The following is a 23,329-nucleotide window of genomic DNA, read 5'->3' on the forward strand; positions in this document are numbered from 1 at the left end:
CAACTGAGTCGCTGTCAATGTGTGTTCACTCGATGTACTAATTCTATATTGATTCACACTTGCCGATCCCCCTTTCCGTTCTGAACCAGATTTCTTTCTTCTACGATTATCACAGCCCCTTCTTCCCCCACCTCCCAACATTATCATTGAAAGTCATCCCGTGTATCTTCGGGTGGCTGGTGGTTGACAGCTCACTGCATATCAAGCGGGCGTTTGTTTTCTTCAGGCGTTCAATGTTCCAACTTCTATTCTCTCCATGTCATCATCTCACTGATACCTTACTACGCATCCTAGTGGCCTGGCACGTGTGTCGGCAGCACCGGGTATTGTCTAATAGATTTGGATGTTAATTAAATCTTTTTGAGGGAAGAGTATATATACACAGAGGTGTTCCCCATACATGGGGCTATAGTACATGGATGATTAAGAAAGTAAAGATGGCTCTTTGTTAAGTAGAAGATCTTAGTCCGCAATACGTCACGTGGGATCGACCGTCCCGACAGTAAGCCGGTCGCGCACTTGATTAAAGTCATCAAAATTTACCTGCAAGATCGAGTTCAGCAGACTGTGATCCAGAGTGACAGGCGCGCACTGCTCCCAATGTTTGAGAGCCATACGAAGACGCCCGTGAGCGCGCGCAAACGCCACTTGCAGCTGTGGGGTATCAAGACAAGAACAGCCCAAGTCATCCAGATAATTGGTGGGGTTCTGCAGACATAGCCGTGTAGCCGCGGCCGTGTTGCCCATGGACGCGGCGGATTTCTTCATATTGATGATGGCTCGCTGACCGCGCAAATGGGCGGGGACCTCGTCCGGCTCACTTGAGAACATTCGGCTGGCGGAGCGAATGGTGTCTGCATCAAAAGTACTCGGAGGATCGACGGCAATTCCGGTCGTCGTGAGATCGACGTCGGTGCCATACATTTGGAGAAAGGCGAGGAGGCGCTCGCCTAGGCCGTCGGGTGGCTGGAACTTGCCGTGGTTCAGCTTTAGGAACGCTACAATGAGCATGACCAGGGCTTCGGGTTTGAGAGATCTCGGACCCTGGCCACATAGGCCTTGGGATTCGAGGAGGAGTCGCGCGGCCATGTAGAGAGGTCGGACGGAGGGGTATTCGGCACAGTAGTCCTGGATGTACTCGACCATGGGAGGTATGTCTTCTCCGCAGTAGAAGCGTACGCGGAGACCCGTCTCGTGATGGACGGTGGTAAATGGGTAGGCGATGTTGTTGCTGAAGGATTGGCATTCCTGGAAAATCTGTTCAACGCCTCGGAGCAGGCGCTTATGCTGAGTGAGAATCTGCGGACGCGTGGCGCTTGGTTTTCGAACAAGTTCGTTCGACCGTATTGAGTCTGGGACGGGGAGAAGAAGGTCCAGATGGGAGTGGCTCATGGCTAACCCGGTTCGCCATGATCCGATGATACAGGGGGCACGGGGCGCAGTCCCTTCCAAAAGACCAGCTATATGCGCGGTTATTCGATGAACGCTCTCCTCCTCTGGTGGGCTCGGACTGAGGTATTTTTCAAGTGCCTTGATCTCCGCATCGAGCTGGGAGAGGCCGTCACTGAAGGGCCGAGTTGAGTCCAAGTCATCCAACCATGGACATTGAACTGACCGGCCCCTTTTAGGATCAGCATCCCAGTGTATCAGCTGAGGTGCGTAAGTAGTCCGAGGCGGTTGATAGGACTTCTGAATGGAGCGAAGTCTCCTCTTCGAGCCTTTTGGGGTCGAGGAAGACTGGCCCAGAGTTACATCCGCGGTGGATGAATCGTTTGATGACCCATCGCCGCTTGCAACCTCTGCAGGTGACGATTCAGAATGGTCTGGTTTAGTCGGTATCCTGCGAATTAAACTAGCTCGATTCGAGGAACGGTGGGCTTCGAGGGTTTTTTGCAGACTATTTTTGAAAATTGCCGGATCCTTGGGGGACGAACGGGTTTGGTGGAAGTATCGCGGCTTCAGCGGATAGGATATAGAGGGGGCCAAATAAGCGGCAAGCGACGAGGAAGAGGAAGAGAGGAAATGGTGTTTGGAGGGGCGAAGAACGCGCATGACCGCGCGTTCAGCAGGGCAATGGAGGCATTGCGGAGAAATTGTTGCAACCGGGGGCATAAACCGGAGGAAAGGGAAGTATACTGGGTATACTTGGGACCGGACGGCGCTAAGTTCCGGACAAACCGAGTCGATAGGAATGGATGGAGATGAACGAGGACGGGTGATCTCGGACGGGATGCTGGGGATGAGTCGAAGAGGAGAGAGAGAAGCGAGGCAAGAAGTCGAAGCAGGGAATTCGCGATAATGATAATGTCGCAGTGTCGGATAGACTAACAGGAACTACTCGTTAGTGATTGGTTACCTTATTAAGGATAGTACTGTCAGGTGCTGCATATGCACGTGACTACTGGCCGTGATCTGGCCAGCCCTAGCATGATCGACTGGTTAGGTCTTCACATGTCACACCCCCTGTCGGGGAAAATGGCGATCTCAAATCTGCAAATCGAATCTTACTGTGTAGACTTCATCCATCCTTTGCCCTTTTTCCTTCTTCTTCTTCTTCTTCTTCTTCTTTTTTCCCTTCCGATACTTTCGCTTCTTAGCTTCTGTTAGTTCTTCCTTTGCTAAAGCTAATATCCCTAGTGGATCCAACTGCATCCCATGACATGGACAAGTCTCGATGGGGTTGTCAGGGATCGGGCAAGTTTCATCCGGCATCTTCTCCCACATGCCTGAACACTCTCGCGCGCTTTGCTCATGGTTTCGGCCGATGCAAGACTCGCTACCTAATGGGTTAGACACGTTTGAAGAAGGATTAGAAGATTTAGGTTCGGTTAGGCACTGTTGCTATTCCCTGGGCCCAACTTCCCGGGTTATTGTCTAGTCTGCCAACTGACTACTACTGTACTTGCTCGTGTCAACCTGACCTGCGCTACTTTGACAACTACCAAAGAAGTTTGAAATGAGATACTATGGGTAGTAGTAGTAGTAGGACTAGTAATAAAAATTGCTCTGTAAGAATACTAGTAGTCCTAAAAGGTGCGAAATAGTAGAGGGAGGGGAATAGCAGGTGGGCCATTTTCCTCCTGTTCGTCCGAACTGCAGATTGGAGGATCATGACGTATCCGAGCAAAATACTAGTACTAACTACTTAGTAGTATCTGGAACACTGTTATGGAGATGGCGGGGGGTTCCCAATCCATTACTTTCTATTCTTACCAAACATCATCATCACCATCACCATCATCGTCAATTATTTTACTCCTGACTCCCTCCATGGCAGACCAAACCCACCACGGACACGGAACCGGTTTCCCTGACCTTGTTCGGTTTCAATAATAGTACTAAGTAATCATCAACTCTTTCGTTTCCCCCTATAATCCCCACCCGCTATACGCCTTCTTTTTCCTTCCATCAGCCCTCGCCGCCGAGTCTGGACCATCCTAGGCCCATTCCTCCCCCCGATCCCTTCGCTGCCTCTCTCTCCCCTTCGGCGTCCTTCTATCTGAACCCGTGCATGAGGGATTGGCTGTTTTATAAGCAAACCCTGCCGACAGACCGCCGACCAGCTGATACTACTACTTAGTTGGCGTTGCTTTGCGTGCATTAACTTGCTTGATTGTCCGATTGGGGGTGATTGGCTTACTATTCCGGGATTGTTTGGGGAAGTTGGGTTCAGTTAAGTTGCAAGTCTGTGGAAAGAGAACTACTAGAACTTTTGGGGGTTCTCTGAGATTATTTCCCGCCGACATTCCCAGTCTCCCTAAATCAGTCAGACTATACATATCCAGTGATAGATCACTTGCATCTCATCCATCCTCACGATTGACTACTATAGTTAAATCGTTCGTCTTGGAGGTAAGTAGTTCTTATCTTAGTATCTTTCCACCTTCCCGCTTCACCGCCTCCCTGCTTGGTGGTGGTGGTGGTGGTGGTAATGGTGGCTGCTGCTGCTGCTGCTGCTCTCTGCCCTGCTTTCTGTCTCCCTCACTCTTCTTCCTCCTCCCTCCCCCCCCCACTTGCCTCATTCTCTCTCTCTCTCTCTCTCTCACATCATAATTGAATCTCTGCCCACTAAACCAACTTCTTCCTCCCTCTTTCTTCCCATCGTCACACTCTTGTTCCCCCATTCTTTCTCTTTCTGACGAAGGGAATTGATCATTGTGCCATCGTTCATCCATCTTTCAGTGCCATTTACTAGTTCCTCCTTTCCCCCCCATGGCCTAGTCCGCCTTCTCTTCTGGCCCGCTCTCTTCCCTGTTGGCAACCCCACCAAACACCCTCTCTCTGTCTGTCTCTCTCTCTCTCTTTCTCCATACATACCAATTCATACCCAGGTACTCCAGCTTATCTCCCTTTCCACCCCCCCCTCCCTAATCTACATTTTCCTCGCCCCCTCCCCCCCCCAAACCGAAGCTTAAAAAAGATACTTCCAACGCTTCTTGCCCCTTCTTTTATTTCTCCCCCGAAACCAACACAGTCTTCTCCATTGCCATTTTCTTTTCTCTTTATCACCGGAATCCAAAAGTCACCCGATTCTCCACAAAAATTCCAGGTGTGAATCTAACTAATCGCGCTACCTCTCAGATTGACTGCAGATTGGTTCCCGTTCTGCCTGTCATTGACTTACTGTGATTTCTCGCTCCGCCGCGTCCGTTTTCGTCATGGCCGCCGAACAACGGTCTGCCGCCATGCCCGATGGCCAGCCCAATCCGGGCCCCATTGGCTCTGGCCTGAATGTTCTGGGCGAAGATGCGTTTTTGAATGCCTCAAATGCCACCCCAGATCTGCGGGGTGAACAGTCCCAACCCTCCACCCTTCCCGATGTCCCTTCCTACTTTTCTGATATTCCGGGGAACCACGCTTCTTCGGTCCCCCCAGCTGTCGCTTCTCCCATCACTCCCGCTCAGGCTGTCAAGGACGCCAAGTCTGGTCCCGAATTGTTGCGCCGCTTGAGTCTCATAGAATCCCCCATCATGCTGGACGCCGACCCTCGCGAACAATACCCCAGCCTGCGTCTTACCGGCCGAGTCATCAGTGCTGCTTTCTGTATCCCCTATAAGCTCTATCTCCATCCCGGGTCCGACTGGGTAAGTCCTTTCTCCCCCGCCAGATCACTCGTAATGTGAGTGGGAATCAACAAGAGGATTTCGCTGATCGAACGGGGCCGTAGGAGTTGAAACCCCGTCCGGGAACCTCCGCTTTATTTGACTCTATGGCCTACCTTGGTTCTGGCGAATCGAGATGGTCTCATACCCTCGTTGGCTGGACCGGCGAGGTCGAACCGGTCCAGGAGACAGCGATTCCTCTGCAGCAGATTCCCATCAACACGAGTGCCAAAGTGCCAACCACCCTCAACGGTTCGGCCTTGCCCCTCAATAAAGCTGCCGCACCGGTGCCGGTGGATGCCAACCAACGCCTACCCAGTCATCCTCTCCTGGATGGCTTCGAAGTGGACCTGGAGGACCGAGAAAGGCTCGATAAGCAGTTGAGCTCCAGCCGTTACGGTAAAATCGTGCCGGTCTGGTTGACTGGTGAATCGGAACATCCAGACGACACGGTCTTCTTGGACGACCAGGGCCGGTGGAGGCGTTACGCCGAGCGCGAGCTCTACCCACTCCTTCACTACAAACAGCATGGGCCCACGGACGGCAAATCGGAACGCAAGTGGTGGGCCGACTACGTCCGCATGAATCGCCTTTTCGCCGACCGCATTGCACAAGAGTACAAGGAAGGAGATATTGTCTGGATCCATGATTACCACCTTTTCCTGTTGCCGAGTATGCTGCGTCAACGCATCCCCAACATCTACATTGGCTTTTTCCTTCATGCGCCATTCCCCAGCAGTGAGTTCATGCGCTGCTTGGCCAAGCGCAAGGAGGTGCTTACGGGGGTTCTGGGGGCCAACATGATCGGCTTTCAGACGTTTTCATACTCTCGGCACTTCTCATCTTGCTGCACGCGTGTCCTTGGCTTTGATTCCAACTCGGCCGGTGTGGACGCCTACGGTGCTCATGTAGCAGTGGACGTCTTTCCGATAGGTATCGATACAAAGACGATCCAAAAAGCAGCCTTTGGGTCTGCGGAGATAGAAAAGGCTGTCTTGGGTATTCGCAAACTCTATGCCGGAAAGAAGATTATTGTCGGTCGTGATCGACTGGACAGTGTCCGCGGTGTAGCCCAGAAGCTGCAGTCATTCGAGGTGTTCCTCGAGCGGTACCCCGAATGGCGGGATAAAGTAGTCCTGATTCAGGTGACCAGCCCAACCAGCGTCGACGAGCAGAAGGAAGAGAACAAGATTGCCAGTCAGGTCTCTAATCTGGTTTCTACCATCAACGGCCGGTTCGGGTCATTGAGCTTTGCTCCCGTCAAGTACTACCCGCAGTACCTCTCCCCTCATGAGTACTTTGCGCTCCTGCGTGTCGCTGACGTCGGACTCATCACCACGGTCCGGGACGGCATGAACACGACCAGTCTGGAGTACATCATCTGCCAACAGAATAATTATGGCCCCCTGATCCTCTCCGAGTTCTCTGGTACGGCGGGGACTTTGTCCAATGCCATTCATATCAACCCATGGGATACCGTCGGTGTGGCGGGAGCCATCAACAAAGCCCTGACCATGTCTCCGGAAGAGAAGATGTCACAGCATCAGAAGCTCTACAAGCACGTCACTGCAAACACAGTTTCGTCCTGGTCAAAGCAGTTTGTCACTCGTCTCCTCACCAACCTCTCGTCGTTCGACCAATCGGTGGCAACACCGGCCCTTGATCGGGCCAAGCTGGTGCGGCAGTATCGTCGGGCTCGGAAGAGACTATTCATGTTTGACTACGATGGTACTCTTACTCCGATTGTCAAAGACCCACAAGCTGCGATTCCCTCGGATCGGGTGCTACGTACCATCAAGTCCCTCGCCGCAGACCCACGGAATGCAGTTTGGATCATCAGTGGACGTGATCAAGCCTTCTTGGATGAGTGGATGGGCCACATTCCCGAGCTAGGACTGAGTGCAGAGCACGGGTGCTTCATTCGCAAGCCCCACTCGGATGACTGGGAGAATCTGGCCGAACGGAGTAACATGGGCTGGCAGAAGGAGGTCATGGATACGTTTCAGCACTTCACAGAACGGACACAAGGCTCCTTCATCGAAAGGAAGCGCGTGGCCCTGACGTGGCATTATCGCCGGGCGGACCCGGAGTATGGAGCGTTCCAGGCCCGCGAATGCCGGAAGCAGCTTGAAGACACCGTCGGGAAGAGATGGGAAGTTGAAGTCATGGCCGGGAAAGCCAACTTGGAAGTTCGGCCGACGTTCGTTAACAAGGGATTCATCGCGGCTCGCCTCGTCAATGAGTACGGCACTGGCCCTGGGCAGGCTCCTGAGTTCATCTTTTGCTCCGGGGATGACTTTACAGATGAAGGTAAATGCGCTCTCCCTTCCCCCTCCTTATCTCATCCTGCATTCGCTAACAGGACTTTTCTGTTATACACAGACATGTTCCGTGCCCTACAGAAATTCGACCTGCCGCAAGATCACGTCTACTCGGTCACTGTCGGTGCGAGCTCGAAGCAAACGGCCGCCAGCTGGCATCTCCTGGAACCCGCCGACGTGATTGAAACCATTTCGATGCTCAACAATAGCTCATGCTCCCAGGAGTATTGAGGGTTCTGTTAATACTGCACCGGTGGTCTTTCTTGAAGCGGGGACAGGGTCTCCGCGTAACCGCCTTTGAGTTCCATTTAAGATCTGCGATTATTGATATATGTTTCTGCTATTCTTTTTTTTTCCAGGCGTAGAGGAGATGCTGTGGTGGCGGCGATTTGTTAGAGGGCGTCACGAAGCGGGTTATGCATTCGGCATTTGGATTCGGGGGGTCGTTCAGCCATTAGCGAGAGTCCAGCATGGGGTTTTCTCCTACCTTTTCTTTCTCGTTTCTTATTCACTTTGTCTTCTTTCCAACCAAGCCCCTGCCTTCCTTCCAACCTTTGATCTTGAATATTTAAAAACTCGGGCATGACTGCTTGACGCTCGAGACAGACAGCATGGATCCCTGTTTATGGTGCTTCTAATTGACTATATATAGATGGGTCGGCCACGAGTGGCCGATGCCCTCCACTGTTTTGATGCGTTAGAATAATATAGAGCTCCGCTGAAGGGCACGATTCGACAAATTCGCTCCTGCTCACAACTCGTAACAAGGCAAATTACTAAGTCAGTAGCAGTCTTTTCGCGTTGCCTCTGAGAACAATGATGGTCATCAGTGCCGCAACAGGATACTACTACTACTACTACTACTACTACTACTACTACTACTACTACTAGTCGTCTTATCTCCTTCTTTTCCTTTCCCTCGTCCCTACTTACCAACTAATACCTTGCAAACACTTACCACTCGCTTTCATGTTAAATCATCACATCTATCAGCTCCGGCTGGAAGGGCTTATTTTCTCCATGCGCTATGAGTGCGGATGGACCCTCAAGTGGTCAATAGTGGTCAATTCACTTTTAAATTGGCGCTCACATATTTGATTGGTTATTGTTTTGGGCCCCCTCCTCCTTCTTTTTTTTTTTTTTTTTTTTTTTTTTTTTTTTTTTTTTTTTTTTTTTTTTTTTTTTTTTTTTTTTTTTTTTTACTTTTTTTTTTTTTTTTTTTTTTTATTCTTTCACCTTCCCTCCTTCAATTATTTGGTAGTATATAGTAGTTGAATCACGTTGTTAAAGTAGGAAGAGAAGAAGGATGGGGAGAAGTCCGCTGCACGTGCCTTAACTTTTTTTTTTTCCGGAGAATTATGTGAAACATACAATCGAGCACGGTAAGTAGTACTAGTATAGAGTTACCAAGAAGCCGGACTGTATCGGCAGTATCTCTCCTATTGCTTTCTCTTCTTCTTCTTCTTCTTCTTCTTCTTCTTCCTCTCCCTCTCTCTCTTCTTCTCTATCTTTTGACAACGCCTCCTCACTTGTTCATCTATCCAGGGATGACCCATCACATCGGCAATGGTATTCCCCTCCCCCCAACCAGCTAAATAGCTCGAATGGCGGGGAGGGGTTCCACTTGCCAATTTCCCCAATCCCAGCAAGGATCCTGGAGCCCCGGGTTTTGGGACCGTGGTGCACCATGACAATAGGGCGTCGAAGTAACCCGGCCTAACTATCGACAAGGTATTCCGACTGTCGCTTGCTGTTGGATCCCAACCTGATCGTCCTCGTTCTTTAGCCGATTCGGCACGACATTGCCGACCTTCCTCCCCGCCATGATGGCGGTTTGGCTTTCGGCCTTCTTTGCGAGCCGTCCAAGCCCTAGCTGATTTTCTAGTCTTACTTCGCTTCCTGACTCACGCGGCGTATCCGTCGTTCCTTTATCTATCTAAATTTTTACAAGGTTGATCCTCAAAAAGTCCTTGGCAGAAAGACGCTTCCAACACTGCTACAACCAATTGCCGCCGATGCCGTCTGCTGGACGCTCCTTGAGTCATACGCACATATCAACTCGCTTGATCTCTGTCAAGTCGACAGCTGGGGCATCGATGCATACTTCATAGTGCCTGATCCTTGACCGTTTCTTTCCCCCTTCTGTTCCAGATCCCAATCCCACTTCGCGTTGATCAGTTACGTGCGCGCCATCACTTCGATTGATTGCCTCCACAATCCAGAGTGTCCTTGCCATCCCATTTGGTCTTGCATAAGCCAAGTAAGAAAAAGAAGCTGAGTACCTAGCAGACTGGCTGGCTCATCTCCCCACTGGTGTCTACCTGCTTCCACTTACTCGGAAGCATCAGAATAACCGTTTGAAATACACGAGACTTCAAACAGAACCCTTTCGAAAATCCGTGATATCCCTTCGGGATATACTTTCCCACAAGATGGCCGCTAGATCATCGCATGACACCCAACAGGACTTGGCCATCTCCACAGATGATGAGAAAGGTGGATCCAGCCAGGCTGCCAACGCTCCTGTCCCTGACCGATTCCTTCCGCTAGGGAATGAGAAGGGCGATGAAGAAGTAGCCCTCGGCCCCGAAGCACAGAAGCAGTTGTCGAAAACCCCGACCAATGTTAGCCATGTTGGCGCACTGGCCAGTAGAACCTTGACCCTAGTCCGCACCAGGGAGTCTGGAAGGGACCTGGGACCTCCCCCCGATGGTGGCTTCAAGGCATGGTCTCAAGTAGCCTTGGCTCATTTCGTCATCTTCAACACCTGGGGCTACATCAATAGTTTTGGTGTGTTCCAAACCTACTATACCGAGACGCTAGGTCGCACCCCGTCCGATATCTCCTGGGTAGGCAGTATCCAGATCTTCTTACTCTTCTTTGTCGGCACCTTCTCTGGACGCGCAACCGACGCCGGGTATTTCAAAGCCATTTTGACCGTGGGGGCTGTCCTGGAGTTGTTTTGCATCTTTATGACCTCCCTGTGCACGCAGTACTGGCAGCTGTTCCTGGCTCAGGGCGTTGGTCAGGGCATCGGTTGTGGACTGATGTTCTGCCCGACCATTGCGCTGATGCCGACCTACTTTACCAAAAACCGAGCGATTGCGATCGGAATCGTGGCCTCGGGCTCTGCCACCGGCGGCCTGGTCTTCCCAGCGGTTGTCATGCGACTCCTACCTCGGATCGGGTATGGCTGGACCATGCGGACCCTGGGGTTCATCTCATTGGCGACGCTGATTCCATGCCTGGTGTTTCTCCAGCAACGACTGCCTCCGCGTCGCAGCGGACCGCTCGTCGAATGGGGGGCGTTCAAGGAGGCGCCCTATGCGTTGTTCGCCCTGGGGATGTTCCTCAACTTCTGGGGCCTCTATGTAGGGTTCTTCTACATTGGGAGCTTCGCCCGCAACATCATTGGGGTCTCCAACTCGACGTCGATCGACGTACTTCTAGTCATGAACGGCATTGGTCTGCTGGGCCGGTTGATCCCCAACCTGATGGCCGACCGGTATACGGGACCCTTGAACATGTTGATCCCCTTCAGTCTGGTGACGGGAGTGGTGGCGTTCTGCTGGGCTGCGGTTCACACTTACGACGAGATGTATGCCTTCAGTGCGTTCTATGGGCTGGCGGCAGCGGGAATCCAGTCGCTCTTCCCGGCCACCCTGAGCACGCTCACCACGGATTTAAAGAAGACAGGAGTGAGAATGGGCATGGTGCTCAGTGTAGTGGCTGTGGCTGCGCTGATCGGCACCCCGATCGCCGGGGCACTGGTCGATCGGGATGATGGACAATATCTGTATGCGCAGATGTTCATGGGCAGTGCGATTCTGGCGGGGACGCTGACCTTGATTGCCGCGAGAGTGACGAAGCTGGGGCTGACCTGGCAACGAGCGTAGCCAGGATGACTACTGAATGGGGAGAAGTGGAAGATGAGCCAACTGTACATACAGTAGAAATCACAGTAAAGCAGTAGATAAAGGAGTAACTAAGAAATTACTTATGAGATGGCATGACGATCACACCAATGAGCGAGCGCGCCTTAGTCAGGCTCTCCGCCTGGTCTGGGCAACTGGCGGCGTGACTCAAAGCTGTTTTTGGTACACTATTTAGTTAGTTATCGAGAATGTAGCTTACTCAATGGGGAGGAAATTTTCATTCGCAGCCAAATATCAACAGCTCTATCATATCTCAGACCACTGTTAGTCTCTGACTGGACTGCAAAGTTAGGATTTGCGCAGCCTCTGCAGTGGATTGTAAGTGCCCGTCGATCTGACGGTGCTTCCCCGCCGCAGCCCCTCCGAATGAATGCTTTTGTTTGACTCCGCCATCCCTCTATTCCTTCTCTCACTCACTCAACCCTCAACCTTCTCCCCGCTGACTCAAGATCTTCTTTGGCAACAGGGAGGAAGCAAGCCTACCTAGCCTTGATACCTCTGCTTCATTCAAATTTAACTACTCGCCTTATACCACAACTTATTCCACAACCCATATATCATGGCTCCCCGCGGTCGCGGAAAGTTCTCCAAGCCCTCTCGCGGAGGTACGTTTTTTTGTCCCTCAGGGCCAACACACCCACCAGCTCTTTAGAATAAACTAACCATACGTATAGGTGGAAAGCGCTTCAGTCGAGACGTCCAACCCGTCGATAAAGACGGTAACCCTGTGGGCTTGTGGCGGGTACGCATCATCCCATACCTATCCTCCGCCCCAACCTCTTGCAAAGAAACACTCCTAACCACAAAAAAAACCAAACACAGGACGCAGATGAGGACGTCCCCTCCTCGATAGACGAAGATGAAGAAGACGGCAGCACATCCGGCTCGGACTCAGACTCCTCCGAAGACGACACCCCATCCTCCACCAAGCCCGGCCCCTCCTCCTCTATCCCACCCACAGATTCCGCAGCAACAGCAGCAGCCCCCGAACTCACCCGTGAAGAGCGCCGCGCAGCAGCAAAGGCTAAAAAGCAAGCTGCGCAGGCCCGTCGACTCCAGACCGCCGCGCAACCGGGCGATTTACCCCCATCCTCGTCAGATGACGAGGACCACTCTGAAGGATCGGATGGCGAGGATGAGGATCTACCGGCGAACCCGAACCATACGAGTAAATCTCGGTCTCAGTTGAGTAGTAACGCGACTGGTGGTGGTGGTGCTGGTGGTGGTGAAGGGAAAGGCAAGGATCAACAGGATCTGTCGCAGCTCTCGCGACGGGAGAGGGAGGCTATTGAGGCGCAGCAGGCGAGGGAACGGTACTTGAAGCTGCATGCGGAGGGGAAGACGGAGGAGGCGAGGGCGGATTTGGCGCGGTTGGCACTAGTTAGGGAGAAGAGGGAGGCGGAGCGGTTGAGGAAGGAGGTCGAGAAGGAGGAGAAGGCTGAGGCGGCGAAACGGAGGGCGGAGGAGTTGAAGGCGAAGTTGGGGGCGAAGGGAGGTGGGAAGAAGGGAAAGAAGGGGAAGTAATTGATGGGTTCATTTTCTCGGTTTGGGTTTAGATTTTGGTTACTGAGTTTGTTTGGCCGGTTGGTGTGGCTTGATACCTGTGCCATTGGTTAAAACATATGATATTACACTGAGGATTTTGTATTTCTGATGTGAGTCGAGGGGGAGAGGGTATAGTGGGAGAAACAGTAGCAGATATGAGTCTATGATAGACGCTATATAACCCAGCTATGCTGTACAGTATGAATCATATGTCTTTTGCCTGCCCTCATATGGGCAAAGTATAACAGAGACCACCAGAACAAACCTATGCAATCATTATGCTCCCGGACCCATTTCCTGAACGGACAGAACAGACATAAAATAGACCAAAGATCACCATATACACCGGCGCCGAAACGGAAACGACAAACTACTTGCACAAGAACGTGTAGAAGATGTGTGTAGCATGACATGTGCGGTGACAATCATGCGCCCCAGAACAGTCCTTCCACTCCCCGGCCTTGCGCCACTATCCCCCATCCCGCAATCAGGCTCACCAGCCACAGCACCGCAAATGCCAGGATGGGGAGCAGCAGAAGCTCCGTGTTGTGGAGGAATGGAAGCGCATTGTATCCGAGAAATGTGATGTAGGTGTAGTAAGTTATGGCCGACAGGTAAAGGGTGTTCCCCAGGAAGGTGGCCAGGAAGTTGCTCGGGCTGCGCTGGAGCAGCGGGAGGAGCAGGAACTGGACCACGTAGAGATGCAGATACAGAGGGAAGAAGGCCCGATTCGATACCTGATGTATGCGATTAGCCGGTGCTGCTATGTCTCAGTCTGCTGTGAAAGTGTGTCACTTACATCAAAGCAGTATCCAAACTCAAGCTGGTCCTTCTCTCCCGGCTGCGTGAACAGGCCTTGCGCTGCGCCGCGTCTCCGTCCACGACCGCCGCGGAATCCCGTCAGCGATGCGGCTGCGCCATCGGGCCCGAACAACCGTGGGATCGCAAAGTATCCGACTGTCGAGACCAGCAAGGACGAGCCGATGAAGTGAACGAAGATAAAGAGTAGTGAGAGCCGGACAATGGCGCCGAAGGAGGGCGCATACGCGAGTCCCCAGGCGAGGGCGGTGAGCAGGAGGAAGAAAGAGAGGAGGTAGGTGAACGAGGGATCCGGACGGTGCCAGGTGTTTTTCGTTTCTGTACGAGGCCATCAGTATAGGAATCGACGAGTGTGTGTAGGATTCCGGCAAAGCGGGCCAGAACGGCAAGGTGCGGCGTCAGGCGATGACATACGTTTCTGCGGTGAAGCTTGGGTCAGCATAACCAGATGCGCGCTATGGAGCAGGAGGGCGTCATCAACTCACATGGTAATAGATTGACTTGAAGACCTTCTTTGGCGCAATCAACAAAGATGTCATTTCCCAGATGGCCATCTCAAAGTCCATTTGCGGGAACTTGAACAACCTGTAAGCCAGCCAGGGGCATCAGTAACCGGTCGATGAGGATCAGAAAAGGCCATGGATGTCCATTTCATAGACATATCATGCTCTCCAATCACCCCAAAAGCCCCAAAAGGGGGTGGAAGTAGCCTACCTCTTGAAGAATCGCGGCATGCGGATACTAGACCCGCGGCTTGCTGGGGTGGTGCCGCCGAAGCTGGCCGGGCTGGCATGTTGGCGGGGGACGGAGATGTGAGGATTCATCTTCAATGAGTTGATAAGGGGAACCCCAGGTCTTCGGACATGGGAGGGAGAGGCACGGATGTCATGTATCCACTACCTCTAATGGACCCAGGGGGGTTTTGGTTGATTGAGGTGGTGTTGGATGGGGGTGACAATTACGGATCTATTAGCGAATGGAGTTATTGATTGCTTTGCTTGTTGATGATGATGGAGTGGCCGTTGGGTTATGTCATCAGCCTCTTCGGCCCAATTCCCGGATCAACTCTATCCCGAAAGTCCGATCGGTGGATGGAGGCAGAATCATCAGAGACACCAAGAATTAAGTTCACACTTTGGACTGCCGGAGGGTGGAAATACTATCCAGTAAACATCTAGTCTAGTCTATCTGCTGGCTGGCTGATGAAACATGAGAGCCATGCCATCCCCGTAGCTGATCGTCCCTGAACGCCGGTGTATCAAGCGCGTGGCGGCACTAGAACCGCCAGGAAACGGCGATGTATCACATTGCGAGGATTGCCTGTTGAGGACAGGAGCTGCTCCTTAATTTATTCATTTTATTTTAGTTTATTCTATTTTTCTCATGCATGGCTTACATTTGACTGACATTCGGGCGACAGAATTGCCCCAGCTCCGAAACCCGGAAGGTGGGCATGACCACCATCCTGTATGTATGTGACTGGATATGGAGACTGTAGATGCAGTCAGCAGCATGAGTAAATCTCCGGCAACGAGGGAAGAAAAAAGATGCGTGGTGAAAATTGATGCAAAGCCCCCAAGCTGGCCTGATCGCAGAAGCCATCCTTGATCCAACTTGATCCATCTCCAGCATACTGACAAATTCGGTCGCTGCCCTACCTTGGGTGCGATGGAGCTTTGCGATGGGTCACGGAAGACTGGAGCATGGACCGGACAGGGAATCAGTTTCGTATGAAATGATAGATATTATCGATCGGGGGGTGCATGACGGCCCGTTTCCACTTGATCCAGTAGGAACTGAGGAAGTACGGAGTAACTGGCTCCACTTGATGGCAGTCAATTCACTGGGACTGGGAATAATAGCAGGACCCTCCCCAATGGAACCATGCAAGCTGCAAGACAACTCTCCTGGATCGTCCTCTGATAACTAATAGTACAGTAGTTCTGATCCAACCCTGTCAGCATCCATCCACACATTGAACGGAAAGAATAAAGACGTAGATAGTTTGATGTGGGTTAGGGGGAGAAAAAGGGAGACTGAACTCGCAAGCTGGAAGATTGAACCTGCAGGAACTTGGATGCATGCCCCTGAGAACTGACTCTTGACTATCGCGACGGACTCTAGACCCGCAACTAGTGAACGCTACTGGAACTAGTTCGGAAGGTGGACGATGGCAGATGGTCCATCCCTGAACCACGCCAACGACTAAACGTCTGCTTTCTGTCCATGCTTTTTTGCTGCTAACGGAGTAGTACAAGACTACTTTGTGTGCTGTTGGTGCTGGTGCTGCACCTCCTCCTTCTCCGGTGATCCCACTTCGGCCGCCGTTCCTGGGCGCATTTCATCTGCAAGTCCGGGGCTGCTCAGGCATTCAATTCAATTCATTTCCAATTTTTGTCCCTCTTCAATTGCGCCAAAATTCCTGAAGCGTTTCAATCGCTATCCTCCTTTTTCACCTTTTTCTCTCATTTACACACTCTTTGCACTCCCTCCTTCTCTCATCGTGGCGACCCACGATCGTCACCGGTCGGTTCCCGCTTCACACTGGACGGTTCCTTTCCTGTGCGTCTTGCTACCTGTGGTTCGCCTCCAACTTTCCTAGATCGCCTTCTACCTATCTCATTGAATCTCTGGCTAATCTGCCTTACCTAAAAAAGGTTGCAGCAATCCTCCCATAAGGACGTCGGTTTGATCAATCGACTGCCCCCTTACACTACGAAATTTCCCTTTCAACCCCCCTCCCCCTCACGCAATGTGCGACAGGTGATACACACCACCCTTGACTGCGCCTTGAAGACGGTCTGTTCGACTTCTGTGAGACCCAGATCCGGTCCTGAGCACGCGATTCTGTCAACCGGTCCAAAACCCCCCTCCCTCGATTGACTGAGGACGGTGTGCACGGCAAGTGGGCAATCGCCTCAAACTACCTGCTGGTAGAGATCGTCCATGGCCAACGGTGCCCAGGGACTTGGCGACCAATATCCCTAAGGCTCCCCCCTTCTCCCCACTCATTCCGTTCACTACGACGGATGCCAGACGTACTCGATCACCGTTCGTAAAACAGACAGCTGAGCAATCTCAACCATGCCTCAGCAGCACGCCGGCCGTTCTCCCCCTCGAACACCTCCCTCCGAAGCCGTCAACGGAAAGCCTACAAGGAGAGGGAATCATCCGCGACCCTCTGTCCGGGAGACCTTTCTAGATGACTTCAATGCAGCCGACAACACCAACGAGAGCAATGAGTCCTGTGACGAGCGAGATCCTCACGACCTATCGCTGTCTCCGAAGCATGCGGCCCGTACCTCCATCGTCGATAATATGCTCCTCTCCCTAGACCAGTTCGTGGCGGGTTCCTCTGTGCTGGATGACTACCGGCTATTCAATTCGGTTTTCGAAACGGACCTCTACGGCCACGGCTCACCGGACTCGTTAGCCCAACGACGGTATCGTGGACATACCTTTTCGTCCTCCCTATCGTCAGAAGTAGACGGCACATTTGAGGACGGCACGGCCCGCCATGCGTCCCAACTCCCGCGAGGTCGTCGGAGTAACAGCAGCTCTAACTATCATTCCAGCCTGAGGAGATTTGGAAGCACGCGCAGTCGGGAAGGCACCGGCTCACGCGGCCAGCTCTATGACTATCGGCCGAGTTCTACTGCGGCAGCAGGGGCTCATACTGCGAGAAATGGGAGCAAAGGAAGTGCTTCCTCCCAGGTAGACTTCGGTCCGCCTCTGTTACGTCGTCGAGCGGATTCAACCGGCGAGAGACGCTCGGCGAGCTTCGACTTTGGTACTCGGCCGCCTTTCATTCCCTTTTCCGAACCGGTTGCCGACTACGGTTCCTGGTCCTTTAGCGACTTTGACGCAGCCCCTACGCCAAGTATTCCTGGAGGCCCCAGTAAACACCACCCATCTTCGCAAGGGGACTATGCAGGTTCGCTCAGCCTGCAGCAGTCACGGACGCCGGTGGCCTCGCGACGGAACAGTATCAAGTCTCCTCGTGCAAATTCCAACCGGAAGTCTCGCCCGGAGAACATTGGCACGGCCACTATCCGGAGCCGAGATCTCGACCTGGCGAATCTGGGCGATGCAGGCTTAGAGCTTCCGCCTACAATTCCCTCCTCACTCGACCCGCCTGCGCCCAGCCCAACAATCTCCTTCAACAAGCCAATCTTTCCCCCGCCGCCTGAACCAGCGCCGGCCAAGGAACGACCAGGTTTCTTTCGACGTGTCTTTGGCTCCAAAGCTCCCACTTTCGGACCGTCCGATTACAGTCAATCTGATTCCCATTCCGCCCAAGAGACCGACACCAAAGATATTAAGAGCTGGAGACAGCCGCTGAAGCACAGTGGGACAGGGCTCAATTCGGGCCGCGATGGAAACCATCAGGTGGTGACCAAAAAGTCGTCCTTCTTCCGCCGGCGGAAGAAGTCCGTGGCTGAAAGTGCCCCGCCTCCGATCGTGCTTCCTCCGGAGCTGTCGGGCTCCAGGGCAATGGAAATCATGAAGCCGGAGCCGAGTCCGGTCGGTAGCCTGAAAAAGGTGATGAACCCGTATATTATGGATTCGAATGCATCCATGCCGGACCAGGCCAATAAGCCCTCGCAGTCCCGGGCGGCGACAGATGATGCGGAAGCCAAGAATCCAGGAACCACGTCAACGCACAATCCGCGAGGCAGCCTCCTTACAACCTCCGGTCCCCCTAAGGCCAAATACAGTTTATATCCCGCAGTTTCGTCCGCAAATAACAATGAGGCTACATTTTTAGGAAATAGTAGTGGAGATGAAGAGTCCGGATCGAAGTCTAATGGTCAGGATCCCATCGCTCCTGTTGACCGCCAACCAGGTTCAAGGGCATCGCGGGATGGCGTGAGCTCGCGCGGCAGTGATATGGACTCCGTGGATAAAGACCAGGTCTTTGCTTTACCAGGAGGTTTGAAGCCACAGGAGACTGCTGTTTCCTCGCTTTCGCCCGTCATGGAGAGCTTCTCTCAAATGAGCGCTAGTCCCACTCACAGTTCTGATGATGCTCCTGAAGAAACCAAGGAAATTCCTGTCTCTGACGTACGCAAAGATGAGATTGTTGATGGCACGAGCCGAATTTCTACCCCGGCTAATGGTCCGGGCGGTTCGCCGCGGGCCTCCATTTCGGAAATGTCGAACTACTACACGGCATCTGAGAGTGCCGCCATGGGCCCGACGGAGCCAAAACTTGCCGATCTTGCGGAGGCTAGCCCGGATGATATCCCAGCTAGTGAGCCAACTAGTTCGGACAAAGAACAGGCGCAGATGCTCTTTGATAGCCAGGATCAAGTCGTAGGGAATGAGCCGGCTGCGGCTTGGCTGGGCGATCCGGACCGAGCCTTGGTCCGCAAGGCGTACATGGATCTCTTTGACTGGGCCAATCTGAACATCCTGGCAGCCCTCCGAAGTCTGTGTAACCGACTGGTGTTGAAAGGAGAAACGCAACAAGTGGACCGAGTCTTGGATGCCTTTTCCACGCGGTGGTGCGAGTGCAACCCACGCCACAGCTTCAAAGCTTCTGGTTTGTCCACGCCTTTGACTCTGTCTCACTGCTTGATATCTCTCGATCTAACTGCTGTACAGATGTCGTGCACACCATTTGTTACTCGCTTCTCCTGCTGAACACCGACTTGCACCTTGCCGATATCGAGCAGAAGATGACGAAGGCCCAGTTTGTCCGAAACACTATGCCGACAATTCATCGCGTGGCGGCAGATGCTGCACCGGATGGCTTCTTTGACCAGCGCGATGCGAACAAGTCAAAAGCCCAATCACAAGACCCGCCATCCCTTGCCTCGAACTCCAGATCTGCTACCACTGACGACCTTGAACGGAAAACTCCAACTGCTGACAAGCCAACCAATGGCCCTACAAAGTTGGTAAATCGACTCTCACGGACGGATCTCTCGGCCAAGATGATAAGCGATCCTGACAACGACACCGGTCCTCTCGTTAACACTCCGTTCACCGGCACAATGAGAGCGTGGGAGCAACAAGTGGAAATGGTGCTGCGAGACTTTTACACGTCGATTCAGAAGCAGAAGCTCCCGTTGCATGGCGCCCAAGGGGAAAAGGAGCCGACGCGCTCGTCCTCAAACAACCTACTGGGCCCTCACCCAGGTGGACTCCGCAGGAGCCCGAGTACAGTAAGCAAAAGTGGCTCAGATATCTATCCACGCGGCCGCTCTGCCGATTCCCGTTATGGAACGGCACGCTGGTCTTCCAAGCCCAGGTCTCGAGCCAGACTGTATCCACCTTCTACGATGGGCTCTAGCCGGACTAGCTTGGATGACCAGTCTTCCCTCTGGAGTCCGTCGGCATCCAGTACGTGGAGCAAGTACTCTTCGGGGAAGTTGACCTCTGCGTCGGTGGATTCTTTCAATTCAGATTATCCACGTGGGGATTATCAACAATCGATCGGCTTTGCCAATGCCTTGAGTCAGGCCATTATCCGTGAAGATTCGGCACATTCGATAGCCAGCTTCGAAGACGCCGAGCGGAACACGCCCCTCCTGGAAGATGAGACTCTACAGCTTGCGGGCGCCCCCTGGGCTAAGGAAGGAAGCCTTAAGCACAAGCATCACTTGGATTCGGTGGATAAGAGGGCTAAAGACCGCAACTGGAATGAATGCTTTGCCGTCATCCAGCAAGGTTGGATGCGCCTGTTCTCCTTCAACGCGTCCATGAAATCAGTACGGCAGAAGGCCAAGCAACGGCATCCTGGCGGCGTCGTGGTGGGAGGAGGCAACTGGACGGAAAATGCGGAAGAAATCTGGAAGTTTCTTTTGCGTCAAACCATTGCCAGCGCGCTGCCACCTCCGGGGTATTCCAAGTCTCGTCCGCACGTCTGGGCCCTGAGCCTGCCCACGGGCGCCGTACATCTGTTCCAAGCCGGCACGCCAGAAATCGTTCGGGAATTCGTGTCCAGCGCCAATTATTGGAGCGCGCGACTATCCAAGGAGCCTTTGATCGGTGGCATCAGTAACATGGAGTATGGCTGGAGCGATGCAGTCATTAACAGCGCCCTGATCTCGGCAGAGAGCAGCCGGACTCCTCCTTCCTCGTCAGGGGCGCGACCGAGCATCCAGAGCTCGATCCGCAGCTCTATTGATCAGCAGGGGGTCCGGCCTCGACTGCCGGCAGATCGGGTGCACATTAGCGATTGGGCCCCTCCGCAACAGAGCATGATGGCGTCAGCTCTTCCAGAAGACGAACAGTTGAAGGCCCTGCAGACGTATGTTAAGAATGTGGAGGAGGAATTGCAACGACATAATGAGCTTCGACCCGCCATGATCCTTGCCTTCTCGCCGCGGCACCCCAATGCGGCCAAGGCGTTGGCCAACTGGGAGCGCAAGTCGTCGTATCTGCTGCGGGAGATTGTGAAGTTCCGGACCTACATTGACTCGCTCTCCTCGGCCTTGGAGCAGAAGAAACGAATCTATACCAACCGGGAAGAGAGCACCCCTGTCGAGTAACCTGCTTAGAGAGGTGCACGAATCCTGCCCGACGTCATACTATCGAGCTGGCTCTCGGGGGTTGAGGGCGAGGAGCCCCAGGGAGCTTAGATTTCTTTGATTTGCTTTGTATACCCAACCCAGCTTTAATCACTTCCCCATTCACTTCTTTGTCTTTTCGTTGGAATAAAAGAAAAGTCTCCAATTCTAGAGTGCACGAATTATGCACCCCTCTGGGTTCCCTTCTACTTGTTTTATCTCTTGTCTGTGCGACTCTCTGTGACCCTGATCGTCATGTACTTACTGTCTTTTGATTTCTCCTTTTGATCCGGTTTTGACGAGATTTACGAGACTGGTTGCCATGAAGTAAGAAATTTCAGTGAAACCTTCTAGGGTCCAACCCTGACATTTAGCAGTACAAGACAATCCGCATCTATTTATTGATCCCAAAGTGAATGAAGTGTTAGATCTATGGAAGACGTAATAGAGTCTTATACTGAGTTAGTGACTTCTTGGTGTACGGGACCAACCGGGCACGTGCTGATTGGGCGAAGGCACAACAACAACAACCATAACAACAGCAAGGTTGCAGCTGCACCACAACCTCACTCTCCCTTCGATCTTCATGTTTTTCCATCCACAACCTCATCTCTCGCCCCCCACCCTTTCTCTTCACGCACCATAACCTTTATTCCCCCCCCTCCCAAATCTCACCGCAGCCACGTTTTGCTCGAGGTGGTGGTGAGCTGGCGGGCCTGGCATTGGCGCTAACCCGGCTGCCCGCCCAAGTGGGTAGCACAAGAGCCCGAGTCTAGAGTCTAGACAACCGCCGCGTTTCAGCGCCCGTTGTTCCCTAAGCTCTTACTAGTCTCCTAGTCTCCTAGGGGCTAGGATTGTCGAGCATTGCATGGTGGAGGTGGGGACAACAAACCCTCTCCCCGTCACCATGTCGACCGCATCACCTCAACCGCCTTCCTCTCCGTCGCCTGAGCCCCCAAACGTCGCCGAACACGCGCATCCGGTGCGCTCCCCGATATCCTCTCCACCCCCCAATTCTTTGCACGAAGAAAGAGGACTTCCGGCTCTCGAAGACGTATTCCGCGATCCAATCCCTTTGATGGTGGCGGAGAACGCGCGGGGAGGTCTTTCCCCGACCACAATGGACACTCCCGCCCGGAACGGTGCTGTCGACGACCACTACGCTCATGAGGAACCGGGCGTCCTCAGTGATGCCCAACAGCATGATCCCGCAGTTGACCCATCGACGGTGGAAGACCCCGCCCATGACGACTCGAACCTGTCCCTCCCCCCTTTGCCCGACAACGACGATAGCAGCCTTTTATTGTCCGCCGACGATGATTACCAGGAGCGAGTCGACGACCAGACTTTTATCAAAGAAAAGGAAATGCGACGGCAGTTGATGGATATGGAGTCCAGCTTTCTGCCTGAACCTTCGACCATCGAAGTCGCAGCTACGAACCGGACTATTGGTGCGGATGATACTTACTTGGTTGGAATACACGAGGAGGAGCCTGCCCCTGAAGTGCTGGAAAACACGCAAATTTCTTTCGTGCCACCCGATGATTCTATACATGACTTCGCAGCAGCCGCGGGTAGCACACACATACCTCAGACGCCCACCCATGAGCACAGACAGAACACAGCGGAGGATTTGGACGCAACGCCTGCCGCTTCCTCCGAACGACACGGTGACAACACCACTATCCTGGAAGCGATACCCTCATCTCCTTCAGCGGCCGCCGCAGCGAGGACGAGTACCCGGAACCAGTCTACGTCATCCGACAATGCGCACGACACCAGCCAGATTGCTCGCAACGATGCATTTGATCGCTCCCCAGTACCGGACGCAGACATCTCGCTACAATCCAGCCATCACAAGATCCGCAACCTATCGCGCAGTGTGTCCCCCGGGACATCGAGGCTGTTTCAGGACAACAGTGGGAATGACGCCGATACAGCCTCCCATACGAGCAGTCGTCGAAGCAACCGACCGAAATATCTGACTAGTCGTAGCTCCGCCCATCGGCTTTCATATTCCTCAGTCACGAGCGCGGGTACAGAAATCACAAACAGTGATGCGACGCTGGGCGCCGACTACGCACTTCAGT

General features: G+C 53.1%; 7 protein-coding genes across 7 annotated transcripts; 4 read left to right on the top strand and 3 right to left on the bottom strand.

Moving 5' to 3' along the window:
• Positions 1–242: 242 nt before the first annotated feature.
• On the bottom strand, positions 243–2,250 carry BDQ94DRAFT_111603 (uncharacterized protein). Its single transcript, XM_026763576.1, has one exon. It carries the CDS (start codon positions 2,110–2,112, stop codon positions 478–480), a length of 1,635 nt encoding a protein of 544 aa, XP_026620668.1. The 5' UTR covers positions 2,113–2,250; the 3' UTR covers positions 243–477.
• A 1,772-nt stretch (positions 2,251–4,022) lies between these two features.
• orlA (putative alpha,alpha-trehalose-phosphate synthase subunit Tps2) lies at positions 4,023–8,193 on the top strand. Its single transcript, XM_026768157.1, has 4 exons — positions 4,023–4,331; positions 4,582–5,084; positions 5,168–7,412; positions 7,485–8,193. Exons 2-4 carry the CDS (start codon positions 4,659–4,661, stop codon positions 7,652–7,654), a joined length of 2,841 nt encoding a protein of 946 aa, XP_026620669.1. The 5' UTR covers positions 4,023–4,331; positions 4,582–4,658; the 3' UTR covers positions 7,655–8,193.
• A 1,578-nt stretch (positions 8,194–9,771) lies between these two features.
• On the top strand, positions 9,772–11,570 carry BDQ94DRAFT_153601 (putative MFS monocarboxylate transporter). Its single transcript, XM_026768158.1, has 2 exons — positions 9,772–9,919; positions 9,974–11,570. Exons 1-2 carry the CDS (start codon positions 9,856–9,858, stop codon positions 11,317–11,319), a joined length of 1,410 nt encoding a protein of 469 aa, XP_026620670.1. The 5' UTR covers positions 9,772–9,855; the 3' UTR covers positions 11,320–11,570.
• BDQ94DRAFT_153603 (PDGFA associated 1 family protein) lies at positions 11,571–13,050 on the top strand. The gene is made up of 4 exons (XM_026768159.1): positions 11,571–11,676; positions 11,825–11,963; positions 12,033–12,100; positions 12,181–13,050. The coding sequence occupies exons 2-4, from the start codon at positions 11,918–11,920 to the stop codon at positions 12,880–12,882; spliced, it is 816 nt and encodes a 271-aa protein (XP_026620671.1). The 5' UTR covers positions 11,571–11,676; positions 11,825–11,917; the 3' UTR covers positions 12,883–13,050.
• On the bottom strand, positions 13,051–14,741 carry BDQ94DRAFT_153604 (unc-50 family protein). The gene is made up of 4 exons (XM_026768160.1): positions 14,437–14,741; positions 14,204–14,307; positions 13,703–14,040; positions 13,051–13,640 (listed from the first exon to the last, which is right to left on the bottom strand). The coding sequence occupies exons 1-4, from the start codon at positions 14,544–14,546 to the stop codon at positions 13,329–13,331; spliced, it is 864 nt and encodes a 287-aa protein (XP_026620672.1). The 5' UTR covers positions 14,547–14,741; the 3' UTR covers positions 13,051–13,328.
• A 165-nt stretch (positions 14,742–14,906) lies between these two features.
• Positions 14,907–16,734, bottom strand: BDQ94DRAFT_163455 (uncharacterized protein; the record flags this gene model as incomplete). Its single annotated transcript, XM_026769740.1, has 11 exons — positions 14,907–15,042; positions 15,119–15,307; positions 15,361–15,418; positions 15,504–15,639; positions 15,695–15,771; positions 15,829–15,910; positions 16,015–16,081; positions 16,247–16,298; positions 16,371–16,422; positions 16,497–16,555; positions 16,650–16,734. The coding sequence occupies 11 exons, from the start codon at positions 16,732–16,734 to the stop codon at positions 14,907–14,909; spliced, it is 993 nt and encodes a 330-aa protein (XP_026620673.1).
• Positions 16,735–16,745: 11 nt separating this feature from the next.
• Positions 16,746–21,445, top strand: BDQ94DRAFT_184413 (Sec7 domain protein). The gene is made up of 2 exons (XM_026774636.1): positions 16,746–19,267; positions 19,330–21,445. Exons 1-2 carry the CDS (start codon positions 16,807–16,809, stop codon positions 21,219–21,221), a joined length of 4,353 nt encoding a protein of 1,450 aa, XP_026620674.1. The 5' UTR covers positions 16,746–16,806; the 3' UTR covers positions 21,222–21,445.
• The last annotated feature ends 1,884 nt before the right edge of the window (positions 21,446–23,329 follow it).

The sequence above is a fragment of the Aspergillus welwitschiae genome (assembly GCF_003344945.1).
Source record: "Aspergillus welwitschiae strain CBS 139.54b unplaced genomic scaffold BDQ94scaffold_55, whole genome shotgun sequence".
Classification (NCBI taxonomy): Eukaryota; Fungi; Ascomycota; class Eurotiomycetes; order Eurotiales; family Aspergillaceae; genus Aspergillus; species Aspergillus welwitschiae.

Excerpts from the sequence above, each read along its gene's own strand:
- BDQ94DRAFT_111603 (XM_026763576.1), bottom strand. The coding sequence starts at position 2,112 with ATGCCCCCGGTTGCAACAATTTCTCCGCAATGCCTCCATTGCCCTGCT.
- orlA (XM_026768157.1), top strand. The coding sequence starts at position 4,659 with ATGGCCGCCGAACAACGGTCTGCCGCCATGCCCGATGGCCAGCCCAAT. Across the intron at positions 5,085-5,167 it reads TCCATCCCGGGTCCGACTGG|GAGTTGAAACCCCGTCCGGG; the intron begins GTAAGTCCTTTC and ends ACGGGGCCGTAG. Across the intron at positions 7,413-7,484 it reads GGATGACTTTACAGATGAAG|ACATGTTCCGTGCCCTACAG; the intron begins GTAAATGCGCTC and ends TGTTATACACAG.
- BDQ94DRAFT_153601 (XM_026768158.1), top strand. The coding sequence starts at position 9,856 with ATGGCCGCTAGATCATCGCATGACACCCAACAGGACTTGGCCATCTCC. Across the intron at positions 9,920-9,973 it reads CTCCACAGATGATGAGAAAG|GGAATGAGAAGGGCGATGAA; the intron begins GTGGATCCAGCC and ends TCCTTCCGCTAG.
- BDQ94DRAFT_153603 (XM_026768159.1), top strand. The coding sequence starts at position 11,918 with ATGGCTCCCCGCGGTCGCGGAAAGTTCTCCAAGCCCTCTCGCGGAG. Across the intron at positions 11,964-12,032 it reads CTCCAAGCCCTCTCGCGGAG|GTGGAAAGCGCTTCAGTCGA; the intron begins GTACGTTTTTTT and ends CCATACGTATAG. Across the intron at positions 12,101-12,180 it reads ACCCTGTGGGCTTGTGGCGG|GACGCAGATGAGGACGTCCC; the intron begins GTACGCATCATC and ends AACCAAACACAG.
- BDQ94DRAFT_153604 (XM_026768160.1), bottom strand. The coding sequence starts at position 14,546 with ATGAATCCTCACATCTCCGTCCCCCGCCAACATGCCAGCCCGGCCAGC. Across the intron at positions 14,041-14,203 it reads GTCAATCTATTACCATGTGA|AAACGAAAAACACCTGGCAC; the intron begins GTTGATGACGCC and ends GGCCTCGTACAG. Across the intron at positions 13,641-13,702 it reads AGTTTGGATACTGCTTTGAT|GTATCGAATCGGGCCTTCTT; the intron begins GTAAGTGACACA and ends CGCATACATCAG.
- BDQ94DRAFT_184413 (XM_026774636.1), top strand. The coding sequence starts at position 16,807 with ATGCCTCAGCAGCACGCCGGCCGTTCTCCCCCTCGAACACCTCCCTCC. Across the intron at positions 19,268-19,329 it reads CCACAGCTTCAAAGCTTCTG|ATGTCGTGCACACCATTTGT; the intron begins GTTTGTCCACGC and ends ACTGCTGTACAG.